The following is a 15,786-nucleotide window of genomic DNA, read 5'->3' on the forward strand; positions in this document are numbered from 1 at the left end:
AGTATATCCACAATGATATCTGCGATATCTGCGATATCTGAGTATATCCACAGTAGTGATATCTGCGATATCTGCGATACCTGCGATATCTGCGATATCTGAGTATATCCACGGGGCCTCTCTGCTAAGGTAAATGCAGAGAGTAAGAGACGAATGTGTTGAATCGTCCACCGTCAAGTAATTTGCAACGAACGAAATGCAATAACGGCAGTGACAAGGGTACGAAAAAAGTTGAACAGTAGCCAGGGTGTGCCAATGCAAAAGAAGTCATCAAAACGCCATTGAGTATTGAGCAGATCACGAACGCCACGGGAAACAACAAAGAACGAAAATCATAACATAATAATATAGCAATGTTTTGAGGTATTCTCATAGCTATGGACCTTCATCCATTTATAGTGGTCGTGGCATACTGGTAAATTGAAATAAATATCCGTTAAGTTATCGGGATAGATTTCATTGCAAGTTTTCGTATGCTTAATGCTGCTGGTATCACTGGTATGCAGAATAAATGAGTCAATATTGAATGAATAAGATCACAATTCACAATAATATAATATCATTGACTTTCTCTTTGGTAATAATATCAAATATTACTGTGTCTATTCAAATACATTTATATGATAGATAAGAATAATAAGTAACATAATTCCAATTTCTTTTATCACCGAATGATTCTGCTTGTGCTTGGTGAAACTTTCCTTTTTCAATACAGTGTCTCCAACTGCCATTCTTTGCTTTTTCCCACTTGAAAAAGCTTTCACCCATTCTAGCATCTCTCCTGTTATTCCATACCATTTTATGACTTGTGCAGTACTATATAGTGTGAGGAACTTTCTCTATTAATCTTTTCTAAATCAAGGTAGCCTATACCGTATGTGACATCTTCGTCGCTTCATGTATTTTGTCAATGTCGATACAATAATGGTTGACGACAGGGAATGCACTTGCGATGTTGGTCTAAACACCTAAACCTATGATAACGGAGTGGATTCTGAAAGCTCGAGAATCATGAATGTAAAAATTGCTTCTTAAAACAGACTGCACATAAATCTAGGTGTGAAATCTCTTATTTTTTTAGGTCACTAAATAACGTATTATACCTTGAGTCTCATTGATATAAGATACAGTCAGACTTGAGCTGAAAAGTTGTGCTTTGTATAATTCAGTTATGTTATTATGTAGGGTTGTATGCTATGTCTGCATATAAGACGGGAATCTTGGTCCCGTGAATTATTTTTGCTTTTCATTCAGTTTTCAGTGAAAAAAGATGCCTGCTTGGTCTACAAGTAGAATAACTTCGTAAATTTCTACTCAAGTAGAAGTAGCGATTAACCAGTACGTATTCTAGGCCTGGTTTTGGCCTGAAAAACTGAAAACTATCATATAAGAGTAGACATAGCCTAGTCTAAAATCTTAGTCCGAGTCACAACACTTTGACTTTGAGTCAAAGTGTTGTGACTCGAGTTCAAGTCACTGTGTTCACTGTTCAGTTTTGAGTTCAATCCAGTTCAACCCACTTTTTCAACTCTGTTCGAGTGATATAGAATGGTTCGCATTCATAATATCGTAATTTTCATCAGTCGTAACAAGTTTCCGGCCCTATTTTCCAAGTATCAGGACTGTCGACTGACAGAGGAAATATCAAAAATGTGGTGATTTTACTATTATTCGCAGTTACAATGAAATGAATTGGCCGTCCTGCTCTCGAATCATATGATTTGGTTTGAGTCATGCACAATAACTCTAGTACAAGTCGAGTCGATACACAATTTGCTTCTAGTCGAGTCATTTTACACATTTGAAGAAATTACTCGAGTCAAGTCGAGTCACCAAAAGTTGTGATTCGAGTCACAACAACCCTGCCAAAAATAGTGTCATTATGATTGCTATTTTCATCTATTGAACCTGCATATGGATTGCATAATAAGATATTGTCAATCAATGTGTTGACAAATGACACCTTTTGTCTTAGATAAAGAGAGAGGTTATATCCTCATTATTGCATCATACATATTTTAAGTAAATTAAATCAGTGATGAAAACCACATTGTAGTAGCGTTTAAAATAATAGTATTTTTTTTTTTTCAGCGGTTTGATTTAGGCCTTCAGCTGTCGACTGATTGAGTCGCTGAAAATTGGAACATGGCGGATTCCCAAGGAAATAATAGTACCCGACTCCGGAGGAATATCTCGAAAATTGCATTCAGAAATAAGGAGCGGGTATGTCTATTTGTAGTCCGCTCTTGTGGACTCTGCATAATGAGCGTCCCTCGTGCGCAGGTTATGAGAACGATTGGACGTGCTGAAGAGACCAAAGACGAGATAATTGACAACTATGTAATGCTGATCAACAAGCAACAGGTACAGCACTACATAAAATGGCGTACCGGTACAATTTCAAAACAAATGTTGCGGACCTGTGAACCTTCGAAAATCGAAATTTACTCGAAATGTAATGGCGACAAATGTATACAATTGAAATGCAATATTGGAAATTTCATTTAATGCCGCGTTTTTGATATTATATGTACTTTGTTCTATTAAAGTTTCTACGGCAAGCTAGCAAGGTCGGGTTAAATTTCTCTATTTATTGAATTTTGATGGACCCGGAAAATTTTCTTCCATGCCAGTTACAAGCGTTAGAACCTCATTTGTGATCAGCTCCAGCAGGGTTCACCGATGCGATTTCTGGAATCCCGTTACTGCTCTGATTTTTAAATGTCGAACATGATAAATGCTACCGTTGGATGTTTACTCAATAGCTCTATTTACTGATCCATGCCTGTATGACGCTTAATGTTTTTGCAATGTTGTGTCGGCTAAATTATGTTGACCTGGCCAGCATCAATCATTAGCCAACCTCTCACATGCATGTCCTTATATTTGATCTGTAGTCGGAATGTGCTTACCGCAGGGTGTTGCAAACACCTGGACATGAAATTGCCGGCTATGCAGTGTATTAAATGCAATCATTCGTGTTTGTGATAAATCGACGTGTTGGATACACAGAAACAAAATGTAGCTCGTCTGTATGCATTTGGAAAACGAAGCTAGCTTGTGATGAATCATTTACTCGCCCTGATAATTCTATGCCAGCGACCAGATTTTTATCTGTGGAAGAGCATGTTGTCAATAATGGTTAATTATCCCCATTTGTATATTTATATTTTTTTACGAATAAAAATCAGGTTTGTCAGATTATATCAAACTGTCCTACAATTACTGTCCTCCAAATCCATCCAAACTATTTCTCGTCACATTCATCACTAATTGTTCATAATAATACAAAATATATGAAAACTAGTAGTAAACTACAGACATGAAATTTTATTGTCATTTTATTTGCTTGCAAAAATTCCATTTTTCGAGTGATTAATGTGGTTTGGCCTGAAATATACAGCTTTGCTTTATACTTGGGTTTGCAATGGTGCATGTGATGACCTGAATGCCAACTTCCAATGCGAAAACTCATTGATGATTTCATGCTTACTGCTGCTATTATATGTGTTCAGTGTGACATCTAGTAAATTTCTAGTAAATTTCAAAGAGTAGGCTAAAAAGGAAATTTCATTGAGTGCAGCAGGTTAACCCTAAAGGCCTAAACACTTGTCTTTTTTCAGTTGCAAATGCAGAAGTTGCAAAGGGATATGAAGCAATATTTACAAGCAATAAAAGGTTTGAATTTCATGCATCGTTTTTCATTGCATTATTTCACTTCAATGTATTTTTTAGCCATGAGCTTGTCAAAGAAAGCCTTTTATAGTTCTTTATATGAAGTTTACGATGACGAATGGGATGGTAAGGATGTGGTAGCCTCGTGTTCACAGGTATGCTGAATTACCCTATCTAATATTACATCTTTCAATTTTAACAATGTCGCTTTTTCAGCGAAACGAATCACTGTACGATGATATTTTTGCAAGATTTCAATCTGAAGTTTTAGAGTTGTTGCAGAACCACTTATCAGAAGTAAGCAAATCTCATTTATGACCTGAGGTTATTGGCGACTGACGCTACTATTTTTGTATCCATATTTTTCAGTATCAGAAATGCAAAACCTGTATAGAAAAGAGGGGGCGTAAATTGGTGGATTATGATGCAGCCAGACGAGCGGTGCAAGCTATCGAGGCGTCCAGAAAACCCGATCCGACCAAGGTTGATAAGGTATGATTTGCCTGTCTTGGTGTATTATCGGTCTTGTTCATTTGATTTTGCATAGTTTATAGTAATTGTCACCGTCTGATTAAGGCACCATTCCAACTGCAAGTTTGTGGTTTTAAAAATCACAATGCATCTGCCTATGACGGACATATATGCAATAGTAATGGATTTGATATATCATCTCAAATGATATCAATCTTCAGCAGTTAATAATTGTTGTTCATCGTTGCTTTATGAGCTTTGGGTTTGTTGTGCGCATCTGAAATTGCAAATTTGTTATATTATAGGAACTCGTAGAGTAAAGATTGACAAAATGCATACCCAGTATGAAACCGAATGTGAATGCCCTTGTATTCTTTGGTACGCATCACACTATTCTGTTGCTATATATATATACTTGGGATGTATAGTGGCGTGACGCAATTCCGAACCAATGTTTAACGTCCCAACAGTCGAGAGAACATTTACGGCAAGCGCAAGAAATTTACGAAGAATTGAACAACTTCCTCCATCAACAATTGCCGACGTTGTACGACTCGCGGCTGTCCGTTTGTGTCAACATTTTCTCGAGTATCTGCGAGAGCGAAAACGTGTTTTCGTCCGATGTCTCGGAGGTAAGAGGAAATGCTTTGCGGTTACATGTGCCGATAAAACTCAATTTGATCTGTTTCTCTTTTTCAAAGCTGAGAACGAAGCTAAGCAACGTGCTGTCAAATCTTAAAACGTCGTTTGATAATGGAAACTATCGTATCCAAAGAATGCAGACACCGCTGTGAGTTTAAAATTCTTGAATCTTCCATGGTATTCTTGAATGTACCTTTTCGCCTGACGTATTCGGTTTGTTTTTCGCTGCACCAGTGTGTATGTTCCTCCAACGGGACCTGCACATAAACAAATCTACAATCCACGTAATTATTGTTGGAGAAAGGCTTGTGATCAGGGTCGTAACTTCCGCACCCAGAAACCCCCTAATTGGGGGACGGGGCAAGCTCGAAAGGGGCCTAAAATTATAACGTAAATACACAAAAATTGTATGCTATTTTTAAGACATTTATTACACTTGAATATATTCTTCACACGATTTAATGTTGTTAGATTTATTGATTTGACCAACACATATGATGTTTTGGCTAACAATGTGACTCAGTGAAGTGTGCTGTCTAATAATTATCGGTGGCAAGAAAATCTTGGACGAAAATGGCCGGAATCTTCGATATAATGTATATCCTTATCCAATTGTCAATATGCCACAGTTGCATGAATGGCTGCTGCAAAATACTCATGTCCTTGCAATCTGGTACCAACAGTAGAACCGGTAAATCTGATCACGTTGAATGGGAGAGGATAAAAATTACCAATATTATCGACTAAATTTAGTCACGAGTTCAAGAATAGACATTCGGTAATATACATGCTGTGTAGTGTGTATGTATTGAAAGTCTTGCTTTATAGTAGTGGTGGAATGGGGCAGCGGAAATGGGTGGACTAAGTGGGAGGGGTGAAACCAGAAATTTGATTAATCAACTTATAAAGGAGGCCCAAGACGATTCTTTTTTGAGGGGGAGGGGGGTGACGAAGTGCTTTTTGGAACCTGCTTGTGATACATGATTATTATCATTGTGTTTTTTCCTCTCAAGCCCTTTGAAGTGTGCCTCAAATGCGCTACAAAACTGTTCCACTTCTTGAGTTTTTCTGAGCTTGTTAGCCGACAGCCTATAAATAATTGAATATGATTTGCCTTATTAAATTTTGTGCACGTTACTCTCTGAATTACAGAGATAATGGTGCCCAGCCCAGTCCCAGCGTCAGCACGGTGCCTCGGTTAAAAATCCCGCCGACGACAGAACAATTTGCCAGCGTTCACAACAGCGACACCATGCCGGCCCCGAAAACGCCCAGCGAAAACGAGATTGTGAAGCCTAGCAATGCCAGCGACCCAAGGTACGGTTTGCAGTTGTTAGTTCTTGTAACCTGATAGAATCGTTGTGTGTTTGGGAAGCTCATTAGATTAGACTCCTGACCCCCATAAATAAAAGGTGAACATGGCTTGACTCGAGTCACTTTGCAAAAATGACTTGACTTGACTTGACTCGACGTTCCAGAAATGCGAATTGACTCGTGACTCGAAGCAAAATTGACAAGTCAATTTCAAGTCATCAAGTAATCGATGTCGACTATCGCTGTATCTTGTGTAGGCTAAGTTCGGATTGTTAACGAGTCGTTGGTGTGACCTGTTCAGAGCAACCAATCACTCAATGATTGTGCGTTTAACCGAGCCTCCACTGTTATATCACAAATAAATTGATCGCAAACGCAGTGATCGCACCTTACAGCTTACGTTGTCGAAAACTATAAGTAATTGTTCTATAAACTGCTCACAGTGCCCAGTGCTCACCTTAACCAACCCTCTTGTATGATTTAAATCGAACGAATATCCTCCATACGTTTATAATTGTATATCATGGATACGTAGGTGGGTAGGGTATTGCACCATATCCTTTTTGCAACTTTCTGAGGCTTCGTATTTCATCCTGTATTTTGGCTGATAATTCTAGACTGGGGCTACTGATACTTGCGTAGTTTCGCAGTTCTGTGTATGTGTGAGCGCCTTTTTACGTGTGTAATCAACTCTGTATTCATTCCTCGACTCAGAATAAATGGGAACTCCATCTGTATTTCAAACAGTTAGCATAATGCAATGACTTCAAATCATGTCTTGTACTTTGAAAATTCAACTTGACTTGACTTGACTCGAGTCACTTCCAAAAATCTTGTGCCTTGATTTGACTCGAGTCACCTTTGAAAATCGAGTGACTTGACTTGACTCGAGTCAAAATGTGCAATGACTCGTGACTCGAAGGTAGTGACTTGATCCCAACACTGTCTTACGGAGTACTCTATCTGTATATATTTCGATTCGAATAACAACGCGGTATCCTTTACAGTGCACACGAATACGTGAATTTGCAAATCGGTCCGATCTCGGCCGCAGAAAAGCCAGAGGATGAGCAAGCGGGCGGCGGCGACAATAATCAGAGCAAAAAGAAGGTATATTTCGTTCTTACCTTCATTTTTTGTCGGTGTATTAACCACTTTCCTTGGAAACTCAAAGATGGAAGAAAACATGTACCTCACCCCGAACGTTCCCTACGAACGGCGTCATTCCGATTACGCGATGGCGTCCGATTTCGCGGCACTGTCCCAAAGACCGCAACCGGTTGGCATGTCGCGTGACCCAATGCCCGGCCGCGTTTTTCGTAATCCGTCCGACCGCCGCAACGCACGGCCCCCGATACCGAGGCCGTTGCCGCGGGCTTTGAGCGCCCCGCCCGGTCGTAGGCCTATTGTGAGGAGACACCCGAAACTTGCCCCGTGCGGAAAGCGTCACAATCTGAAATACGTTGGGGTCGACGGGGTTGATGGCAGAAGTGCCCTGTCCATTTTGAATCGGCCTAAGGTTTGTTGGAAAGGAAATCACCCCCCTGAGCTCGCGTTCTGTTGAATCCATATTCACTTTCTGACTAACCTCGCCTTACGGAAGGGATAATCTCGCGTAGCCGAAAGGGCTGGGCAAAATCGAGAGCCTGAGTGATGTGATTCGGAATTTAGTATTAATCGTCAAGTTAAGTATTTGAGTATCACACATTTTGATTATGGATAGTTCAAATATAGACCTTGTATGCAACCACATAGAAAATAAGGTCTGTTCTATACCATTGATAATTATATATATTTTGACCGTGAATGCATCATTGAACTTCATGACAAGCTCTAGGTTGATCACAATTTCACAGAAATGTCATTACTACTAACATGCATAGCTGCGTCCTACCTGTTTGGATACTGCGATACCATTATTCGAGGTTTCGATGATCCTGTGTTGGGAGAAATAGTGTATAAACTATAAATCTCGTTGATAGTGTAGAACTCCTCTCATCATAAACGTCGTCACTCTCCTGAGTTTTGTATTTGAGTTTTCAATCACCTTTCGTTTATCGCGAAGCTGTTCGGTTCAATACGTTGTTACGTTAAACAGAAAAGCATACGTCCAGCGTCCATGTTTGTGGCGTCCAGCGCCAAATTGTCGACGGCTGATGGAGAAGCCGCCAGAGAGAAAGACGGCGATAAGAAAAAAGAGAAAAGCCAAAAGGACGACAAGCCGCAGAAAGGCCTTTTCGGGATGCTTGGCAAGAGGCTGTCCAGGTCTACGAAGAATCTCAGTGCGGCGGCGCCGTTGTCAGTCCCGCCGAAAGAGAGTGCCCCGCCGGAAGAGAATCATGAAGTACCCGGCGAAGGGTCCGGCAATGCTGTCCCACCGCAGACAGGGACAAGCGAACGACGCGACGATGACCGACAAGTTGTGGAAGATGAGGCAAATGACTACAGCGAAATTGGCGCGTCCGCTGTAGCCGCACGAGAGCGGATGGGAAACAGCGACCCGACAAAAGCTGCACAAGAGCAGTCGGAAACGGACGACTCGGCAGAAGCCACGGGACATGAGATGCAAAACGGTGACTCATCGAATGCCGCAAGAGCGGACACTGAAAAAAGTGACTCTGCAAAAGTCGAAAATGATGACTCGGCAAAATTCACAGGAGAGCAAATTGAAAATGATGACTCAGCAAAATTCACAGGAGAACAGATGGAAAATGATGACATTGCAAAATCCGCACTGGAGAAGAAGGAAAATGGTGACTCGGCAAAAGCGGCGGATGAAAACGAGGCGATTATGAATTCGACCTCTGTGACGTACGCGACGGTTCAGAAAAAATCGGTGAGCGCCGAAGAGCCGCGTCAAATCGGAGAGACAGTGGAAGACGGAGTTGCCGATCGCAACCACCAGAGGGAAAAGGCAGAGGACAAAACTGATCCGTCTTTGCAGTTGAACGATTCAAAGTCTGACGAAGAAAATCGCGAGAATTTCACGGACCAGTCCCACGATTTCACCGATCAGTCTGGGCAATTTGCGGATGAGTTTTTCCGTGACGACGGTTTCGTCCATTTCGATCACGCCGCCGGAGCCACCGTCGATGAAAGTACAGCTTTTGGCGAAGCCGCCGGCCCAGTCTCTGCGGGATTCGATGACGGGTTCGGTGATTCCTTTTCTGCCCCGGCGCCTGCCCAGGTTGACGGATTCTCAAACGAACCGTTTGACGCGGCCGACCCAAGTCCTGACATGGCTCTCGACCTAGACGAAAGTGTTTTCGACCCAGATACCCCGATCTCTCCCGGTCATTTCGAGTCGGTTGGCGGTGGCGACTCGGATTTCAAAGCCGATTTCTCACAATTCGACAATGCGCAATTTGAGTCGATTGTGAATAAGGGAAATGATAACGTTCAAGACGAAGTTTTGCAGCCAGAGAGCGAAAATGCGGATTCAGATCTTGCCAAGAACGACACAATTGCTCTTTCGAATTTGGGTGGTCCTGAATTGAGTTCGTTTGAGGGTGTGTCTGAAGATGGTGGCGCTGTTTTGAAGTCGGCTTCCGAGGATGAATTCGCTCTGTGCTACGAAGATACAGCCGGTGTTGGTGTAAAAATGCCAGATGTTAATTGTGACACGCATCGGCCCAGAGATATCGTTACGCATGATGCGGCGGCTGATTTAGATTCTTTGCCGTCTGATGATGACGCAGAAATGGCAGGAAACGTGGATTCAAATCTTGTAGCAGCTATCGAAAATAGTGTGGTTGTCACAGCCACAAATGCGTGCAAGCTGAATTATGCCGGAGATGAAATCGTGAAGGCCGACGGTGATGTATTGGACGATAACCGCGTGCAGAGTGATGCTCGGCCTGCGGTCAGTATTGCGAATCAAGAAGGCAAACAAGTGTCCACGGCTTCCGAGCCACCAGGAGACGATTTAGATATGGCGGCGCAATCAACCTTTCCGCGTGTGTCTGGGCATTCTGTGGCATCAGATGAAGGGCATGATACGTTGGACCCAGTCACTGGCGTAGTCAATACAGATGCGGATGCGAAATCGACCAGTCCTCATGCGCCAGGACATTCTGTGTCGTCAGACAGTGCGCAGGATTCGCAGGACCAAGTACCGGGCGTGCAGGATTCACCGGGCAGGGGTTCGAGCCCGTCTGAAGTAAGGGACTCACACGGGTGGCGATTCTCAGTTGTCGTGTTGCGTGTCTGTAATTTGCTTGCTGTGTCCACGGGTCTCACCGGTAATTTCGGGAGTTTGAAGCAGTTGGTGTTGTTGAAGATTTTGCAGAAGACCGACGCGCTGTAATTTGCGGTTTCGCAATCACGAGAGAATGATCACAATGTCGAGAGTGCAACAAGACAAGATTTTTGTGGCGTGTTCGATTCTGGTTTTTGTACAATTTATATTTTAGAGTGTGGCATTGAAATTGAGCGAGAGACGTGCGAATTCGCGTTTCTACGTTAATATTAATCAAGATTTTGATCTACTCAATTTGTTTGATCAAACTGTTATCGTGCGTTCGCGATCGTTTTTGATTTCTCGATCATTTCCTCATCGCCCGATCTTCACGAAGCATGATTTGATTTGAATTAGCCTCACGGGCACAAATGCTGAACCCGTCTGGCGAATATTCTCGAAATAACTGACGTTCCTGTATTCAGCTTCCCCTGCCCCATGAAGTTAATCACGACGCCGCTGGAAGTTCCGAAATATCACCAATCTACGAAGAACCTCCGAGAGACGATTGTGAGCGAATTTCTTTGATAGTCAGTGGTCTTGTGATAATCGTTGTTCGCCTCGGTTTGCAGTTCCTGAAGAGCGGCCTTCTGGAAGAATCAACCATCCGCCGTTTCCTCCGAACTACCTCTTTTCTGTGAGTGTTGTTATGACACTTTTATTTAAGAACGACAGTATTCGTAACCAAGATATCATAGGTGATTTGCCATACCGTCGTTTTCAAATCGAATGGTGATGTCTTATAAAATTACGACTATTATTACAATTGCATTGTCCTCATTGGTAGGATATTTCTTATCTTCTTAGCACTCGTCGTAGCTAAACGCAAAAGATTAACATCCATAAATACGCCATTGCTGCCAATGATTCCGGTTTATTGAAAGTGGAAGCGGAAGCATCTGTAACTCTCTCTTGATGTCATGATGCGGTTTCTTGTAACTGGATTATGTTTCTATCCTCTATTATTGACCCTGCGTTCAACTTCGTGCCCTGTGATACGATGGAGGGATTGATGGATTAAATGTAATAGAATTGGTTTCGCTTTCGCTAATATAAACACTTTCAATGTCTTTTTTCATTCACTCTCATTGCTATACTACGGAATCGTTTTTTTAACTGGTTGTAATATTTACGACATCCAGGTGCAAGCTCTCTACCAGTTTCGTAGCACCGATGACGACGAGCTGTCGTTCGACAAAGGGGATGTCGTCCATGTCATAGTTCACCCTGATCCAGAGGAACAGGTGGGTCGAGGGATCTTGTTGCGTTCTACCCAGGCCTTTTGACACCTTTTTGACCTCGCGGACCAGTAAAACGTCAAAAGCATATGTTACGGACCAGTGAACCTTAATCCAAATTAACCATACATTTGATTGCGATATAAGTATGCTACTCAAATGGAATATTGTAAATTTCATTTAATGCTGCCTTTTTGATATCAATTATTTATATATGGTTCTATTGAAGTTTCTGAGAGGCAAACTTTGCGAAGTCCTGTTAACACAATCCTGGTTGTGATTGTTTGGTATCTTTTGAAAGAAATGAGACTTTGCTCTTGCTTCTATTATACTGCCAAGTGTCGCTTAATCACACTGTCGGAATTTAACAGAGTTTGTTTATAAGTCTTCATGGCTTTAACATATAACTTGTCTGAAATGAGTTGAAGGCTAATTTTATACGGTTTCGTACAACCCTTTGAGGATTGCGACGTACGAACTGCCTATTACAGCACCGTGCAGAAATTACATTCCGGACTTCTGAATCAATCTAATATTTGATGTTTTGTTTCTGTAATTAATGGACAAGCGTCCAACTTCTTTGATTTTTCGATTGAGATATAAGAGAACCACTGGTCTAAATAGTGCAAGTCAAAGTAGAAGCAGTCTAAAAAGTGTACTGATGCAAGTAGCCAGAGCCTATTCAAATTCCCTGAACGAGTAGAAGTACTACGTCACTGACCATTTGTGTTTGTGGTAAATTTCATACCAAAACTAGGCTTACCATACGTCCCCTTTTAAGAGGATTTGTCCTCTTTTTAAACTTTTTTGAAAGTGTCCTCGGAGGACGCCCTTTTGTCCTCTTTTTTGAGATTTTGTCCTCTTTTTTGATAATTTAGGTCAGATTCAGAGCAAATTGCGAGTGATATGCCGCAAATTAGCACAGAAGTGAAGCTCCGGTGGGTATTTCGGAGTGAAAAACCTTTTTTTTTTTTTTCACAAAGTGGGAAAAATTCACCGGTTTTTGAGAATTCTTCTCCGGTTTTGCAAGTCTGAAATTTCTGAAAAGTGTCCTCTTTTTAGATTTCCAAAATATGGTAAGCCTACCTAAACTGATGTCGATATCGATTCCTGATTAAATATATTCATACTGAAATAAACCCGGATGTTGTCGGCTGACACTCATCAGGGATAGTCATCAGCTACTAGTGGAGGATTGGAAAGAATATTGTGCGTATCTGAAGTATTTGAACACAGAAAATTTATTGACAACTTCTCATTTCCGTTATATTGGGGTTAAGGCAGAGGTCTCAAACTCAAATGTGCTTGCGGGCCATTTTTCCAGTTTTGACGACGTCACGGGCCGCAGCATTTATAGGGGTATTCTATGTCTTTCGAAGTAGGCCTTATTTGGCGGGAATGAATTTTCCTATTGAAATTGAGCCGATCCAGCAGAGTGACAGTAAACACACATCGTCAAAATGTGATTTACGTTTGTATCAATTTAGGCCTGGCACGAAAAGAATCATCACATTTATATCTATTTGAATAGAATTGTTGTTGTACTTGATATGTGTTACCTATAAGATATAGACACCATATGGGAGGACAAATGTATGCCATCATAAAAGCTATCAGGTTGTAATTTTCAGCTACTATGAATATTTTGAATCCAACAGACTGATAATAGAGACTGATCTGATATCAAAAGATTTTCAAGTTGAGCATTGTAATTACGATCCAGGATTCGTGTATACTTCTGATAAGTAGGCTATTAATCTCATGGCCAGATATTTTCAAATATAGGAGCAGAAAAAATAGATAAATTTAATATAAATATATTAATGAATGTGTCCAAGGGATAGAAATGTCGGAACGCCGAACGGCCCATTGCTGTTACATCGTTGGAGCGTACCGCTACGGTACTCGGTACCTTTAAGTGGCCTTAATTACATGGTTTAGCGACCAAAGATGTAACTAACAAATTGCCAATGGTTGCCATAACTATACTTGCTTAGTTGGCGAAATACGAAGCTGCGACCTTGTGATCTATTACTATTCCCCTGATACGCGATTAGTTTGTTGCGTCCATGGTTCTAACAAATGTAGGCCTACGGCATTCCGAGTCACTTCAAGTCCACTCGAGTCGTTTTGATTTTGCCATCGAGTTAGCCCGAGTCTGAGTAATTCTAAGAAAGGTCGCGTCCAAGTCCAGCTCACAAATTTCAGTCTAGAATCGTCTAAGGGTCCGGTTTTGTCATCATGAATTGGAAATTAGCGAAATAGTGAATGATCTACTCACTACTGCATGGTAGCGTTTGCAATTGATATGATAGTGAAGTTTGATGAATAGTTTAAGGCTTTCGGAGCAATTTAAGAGGGAATTTTCACTTTATAACCTGAAAAGACATATGTGACACTTATATTTTGTAAAATTAATAAAAATCTAAAATGTCGTCGCGGGCCGCACAAAATGCTCTGGCGGGCCGCATGCGGCCCGCGGGCCGCGTGTTTGAGACCTCTGGGTTAAGGTGACCGTCTTTGGCACTAAAAACTATGTCTTCTCAACGTTGCTTCGTTACCTTGTATCTTGTATTGAACTGTACCGGCTCGAGCGTAGTATCGGCTTTTTTGTTACCAGGACGACGGCTGGCAGATGGGCTTCCGTCAGACGGACTGGGACGAAAACGGCGGCAACGCGATCATGGGCGTGTTCCCGGAAAATTTCACGAAACGGGTTCCGTCGTAGGTAGATCGCGGCCGTCTCGTGCGTCGTACCACGATTCGCTCTCCGAACAAAATCTTGCCAGTTAATTGGCCGGATCTCCGACTCGCGCCATAATATTCATTCGACGAATTACCTTGAATCTCTTTTTTAATAAAACTCATCGCCTTTTTTAACACGCCGCTGTCGATTGTCGGGTGCTCGCGGCCAACCGGGTCGGCGACGATTTTTTCTCGTTTTTGCGCGACTTCATATATCACATTCATAGTTTTAACTAGATTACCTTGCGAGTTTCAACGACGGCTTGTGTTTTCGTTATTAGTAAACAAATATAGCGTCGCAATACCGCAGTTGTCAACATCATTTTAACTAACTCACGTGTACAATTGAATAGTATATTCATATTGAAATAAACCCGAATATTTCGGCTGACACTATTCAAGAGTAGGCTAATCAACACTGTATATCAGCAATCGTATCACCAAATATGAAGTCATCGTCATGAAGTTTTGGATAATCGAGACAAAGAGATCGCTTTGGCTCAATGTACTATTTTTAGGTGATACTCGAATTCCTGTTATCACACACTAGGTTTCCGTGCTTTGATAAAGGTCGACTCCAAGGCCCACACATATTCGTGTTTATTTCAATGTGAATATATTATTCAATTGTATATTGAAGTTCTGAACCTTCTGGGAGCTCTTTAATTCACATGTGCTTTGATACAACATGGATAGGTGGTACGTGTGATTGTGCTTAACTGAGTAATGAATTCCTGACTCCGAATGAAATCTTCTTTCTGATAAATTCATAAAAGTACATAACCTGGCCTTGATTTTACCCTTTTGGTGCCGCAGCATCTGCAAAACTAGTGCTACGGAATAGGTCGCCTTATTGTGACGGCATTTCAAGCTGAAGGTCGCTGCTATTTCTCGGGCCGTTTGTTGCTAGTTGCTACTATATCATATTCGTGATTGTGAGTACATAGTTAAAATCTATTTTTCATCGAACGTATTTGTCGCCTTTTCATTTACAGTGCCACTGTTTCGGGATTATTTCTATGAAATTATTTTCGATAATGTAGTGTGATCGTTGTTTGATAGCATAGTGTTCTATAGTACGTGTTATGATTGTCATAAGCAATTGCTAGTCTGTGAGACCGAACCTGTTCGTTTTTTTTTCCTTGCCACGATTGGAGAATCTTATTACATGTGTATTGCAGGGATTCTTATCGATTTTTGAACATTATATTATAATATATATGTATATTATATTGGTCCACTGCTAAGGTGAGGTTCATAAATTTACGCCGTTTGGATACTTTGATTCGTGGTAATAAATTCACTGACTTGTCATGCAAAGCGGGAAATGTGGAATTGGAAATGGAAATTGGGAAAAGGGTCGTGGCTGATGTGCTTCAGGTCTCTTGGCGGAGGCCCACGGCCTGAGAAGGACAGTGAGAAGGCGTCGCTGAACAGCTAACCTCTAAACCTGCGAGCTGTAAT

The 15,786-nt window shown here is 41.4% G+C and overlaps 1 protein-coding gene across 2 annotated transcripts; it reads left to right on the forward strand.

Moving 5' to 3' along the window:
- The first annotated feature begins 136 nt into the window (after positions 1-136).
- LOC145433390 (uncharacterized) lies at positions 137-15,642 on the forward strand. 2 transcript variants are annotated; one of them, XM_080310484.1, is made up of 16 exons: positions 137-247; positions 2,092-2,223; positions 2,284-2,364; positions 3,624-3,678; positions 3,736-3,830; positions 3,892-3,972; positions 4,045-4,167; positions 4,617-4,778; positions 4,848-4,936; positions 5,941-6,105; positions 7,110-7,212; positions 8,201-10,261; positions 10,765-10,849; positions 10,912-10,976; positions 11,482-11,583; positions 14,198-15,642. In XM_080310484.1, the coding sequence occupies exons 2-16, from the start codon at positions 2,146-2,148 to the stop codon at positions 14,303-14,305; spliced, it is 3,453 nt and encodes a 1,150-aa protein (XP_080166610.1). In that variant the 5' UTR covers positions 137-247; positions 2,092-2,145; the 3' UTR covers positions 14,306-15,642. The 2 variants fall into 2 exon arrangements, with proteins under 2 accessions (XP_080166610.1, XP_080166609.1); XM_080310483.1 differs by lacking the exon at positions 137-247 and having other exon boundaries at positions 496-2,223.
- The last annotated feature ends 144 nt before the right edge of the window (positions 15,643-15,786 follow it).

This window comes from Botryllus schlosseri, chromosome 2 (genome assembly GCF_051294905.1).
Source record: "Botryllus schlosseri isolate E-star chromosome 2, Bs_hap1, whole genome shotgun sequence".
NCBI lineage: Eukaryota > Metazoa > Chordata > Ascidiacea > Stolidobranchia > Styelidae > Botryllus > Botryllus schlosseri.

Excerpts from the sequence above, each read along its gene's own strand:
- LOC145433390 (XM_080310484.1), top strand. The coding sequence starts at position 2,146 with ATGGCGGATTCCCAAGGAAATAATAGTACCCGACTCCGGAGGAATATC. Across the intron at positions 4,779-4,847 it reads TTTCGTCCGATGTCTCGGAG|CTGAGAACGAAGCTAAGCAA; the intron begins GTAAGAGGAAAT and ends TCTTTTTCAAAG. Across the intron at positions 10,977-11,481 it reads CTCCGAACTACCTCTTTTCT|GTGCAAGCTCTCTACCAGTT; the intron begins GTGAGTGTTGTT and ends TACGACATCCAG.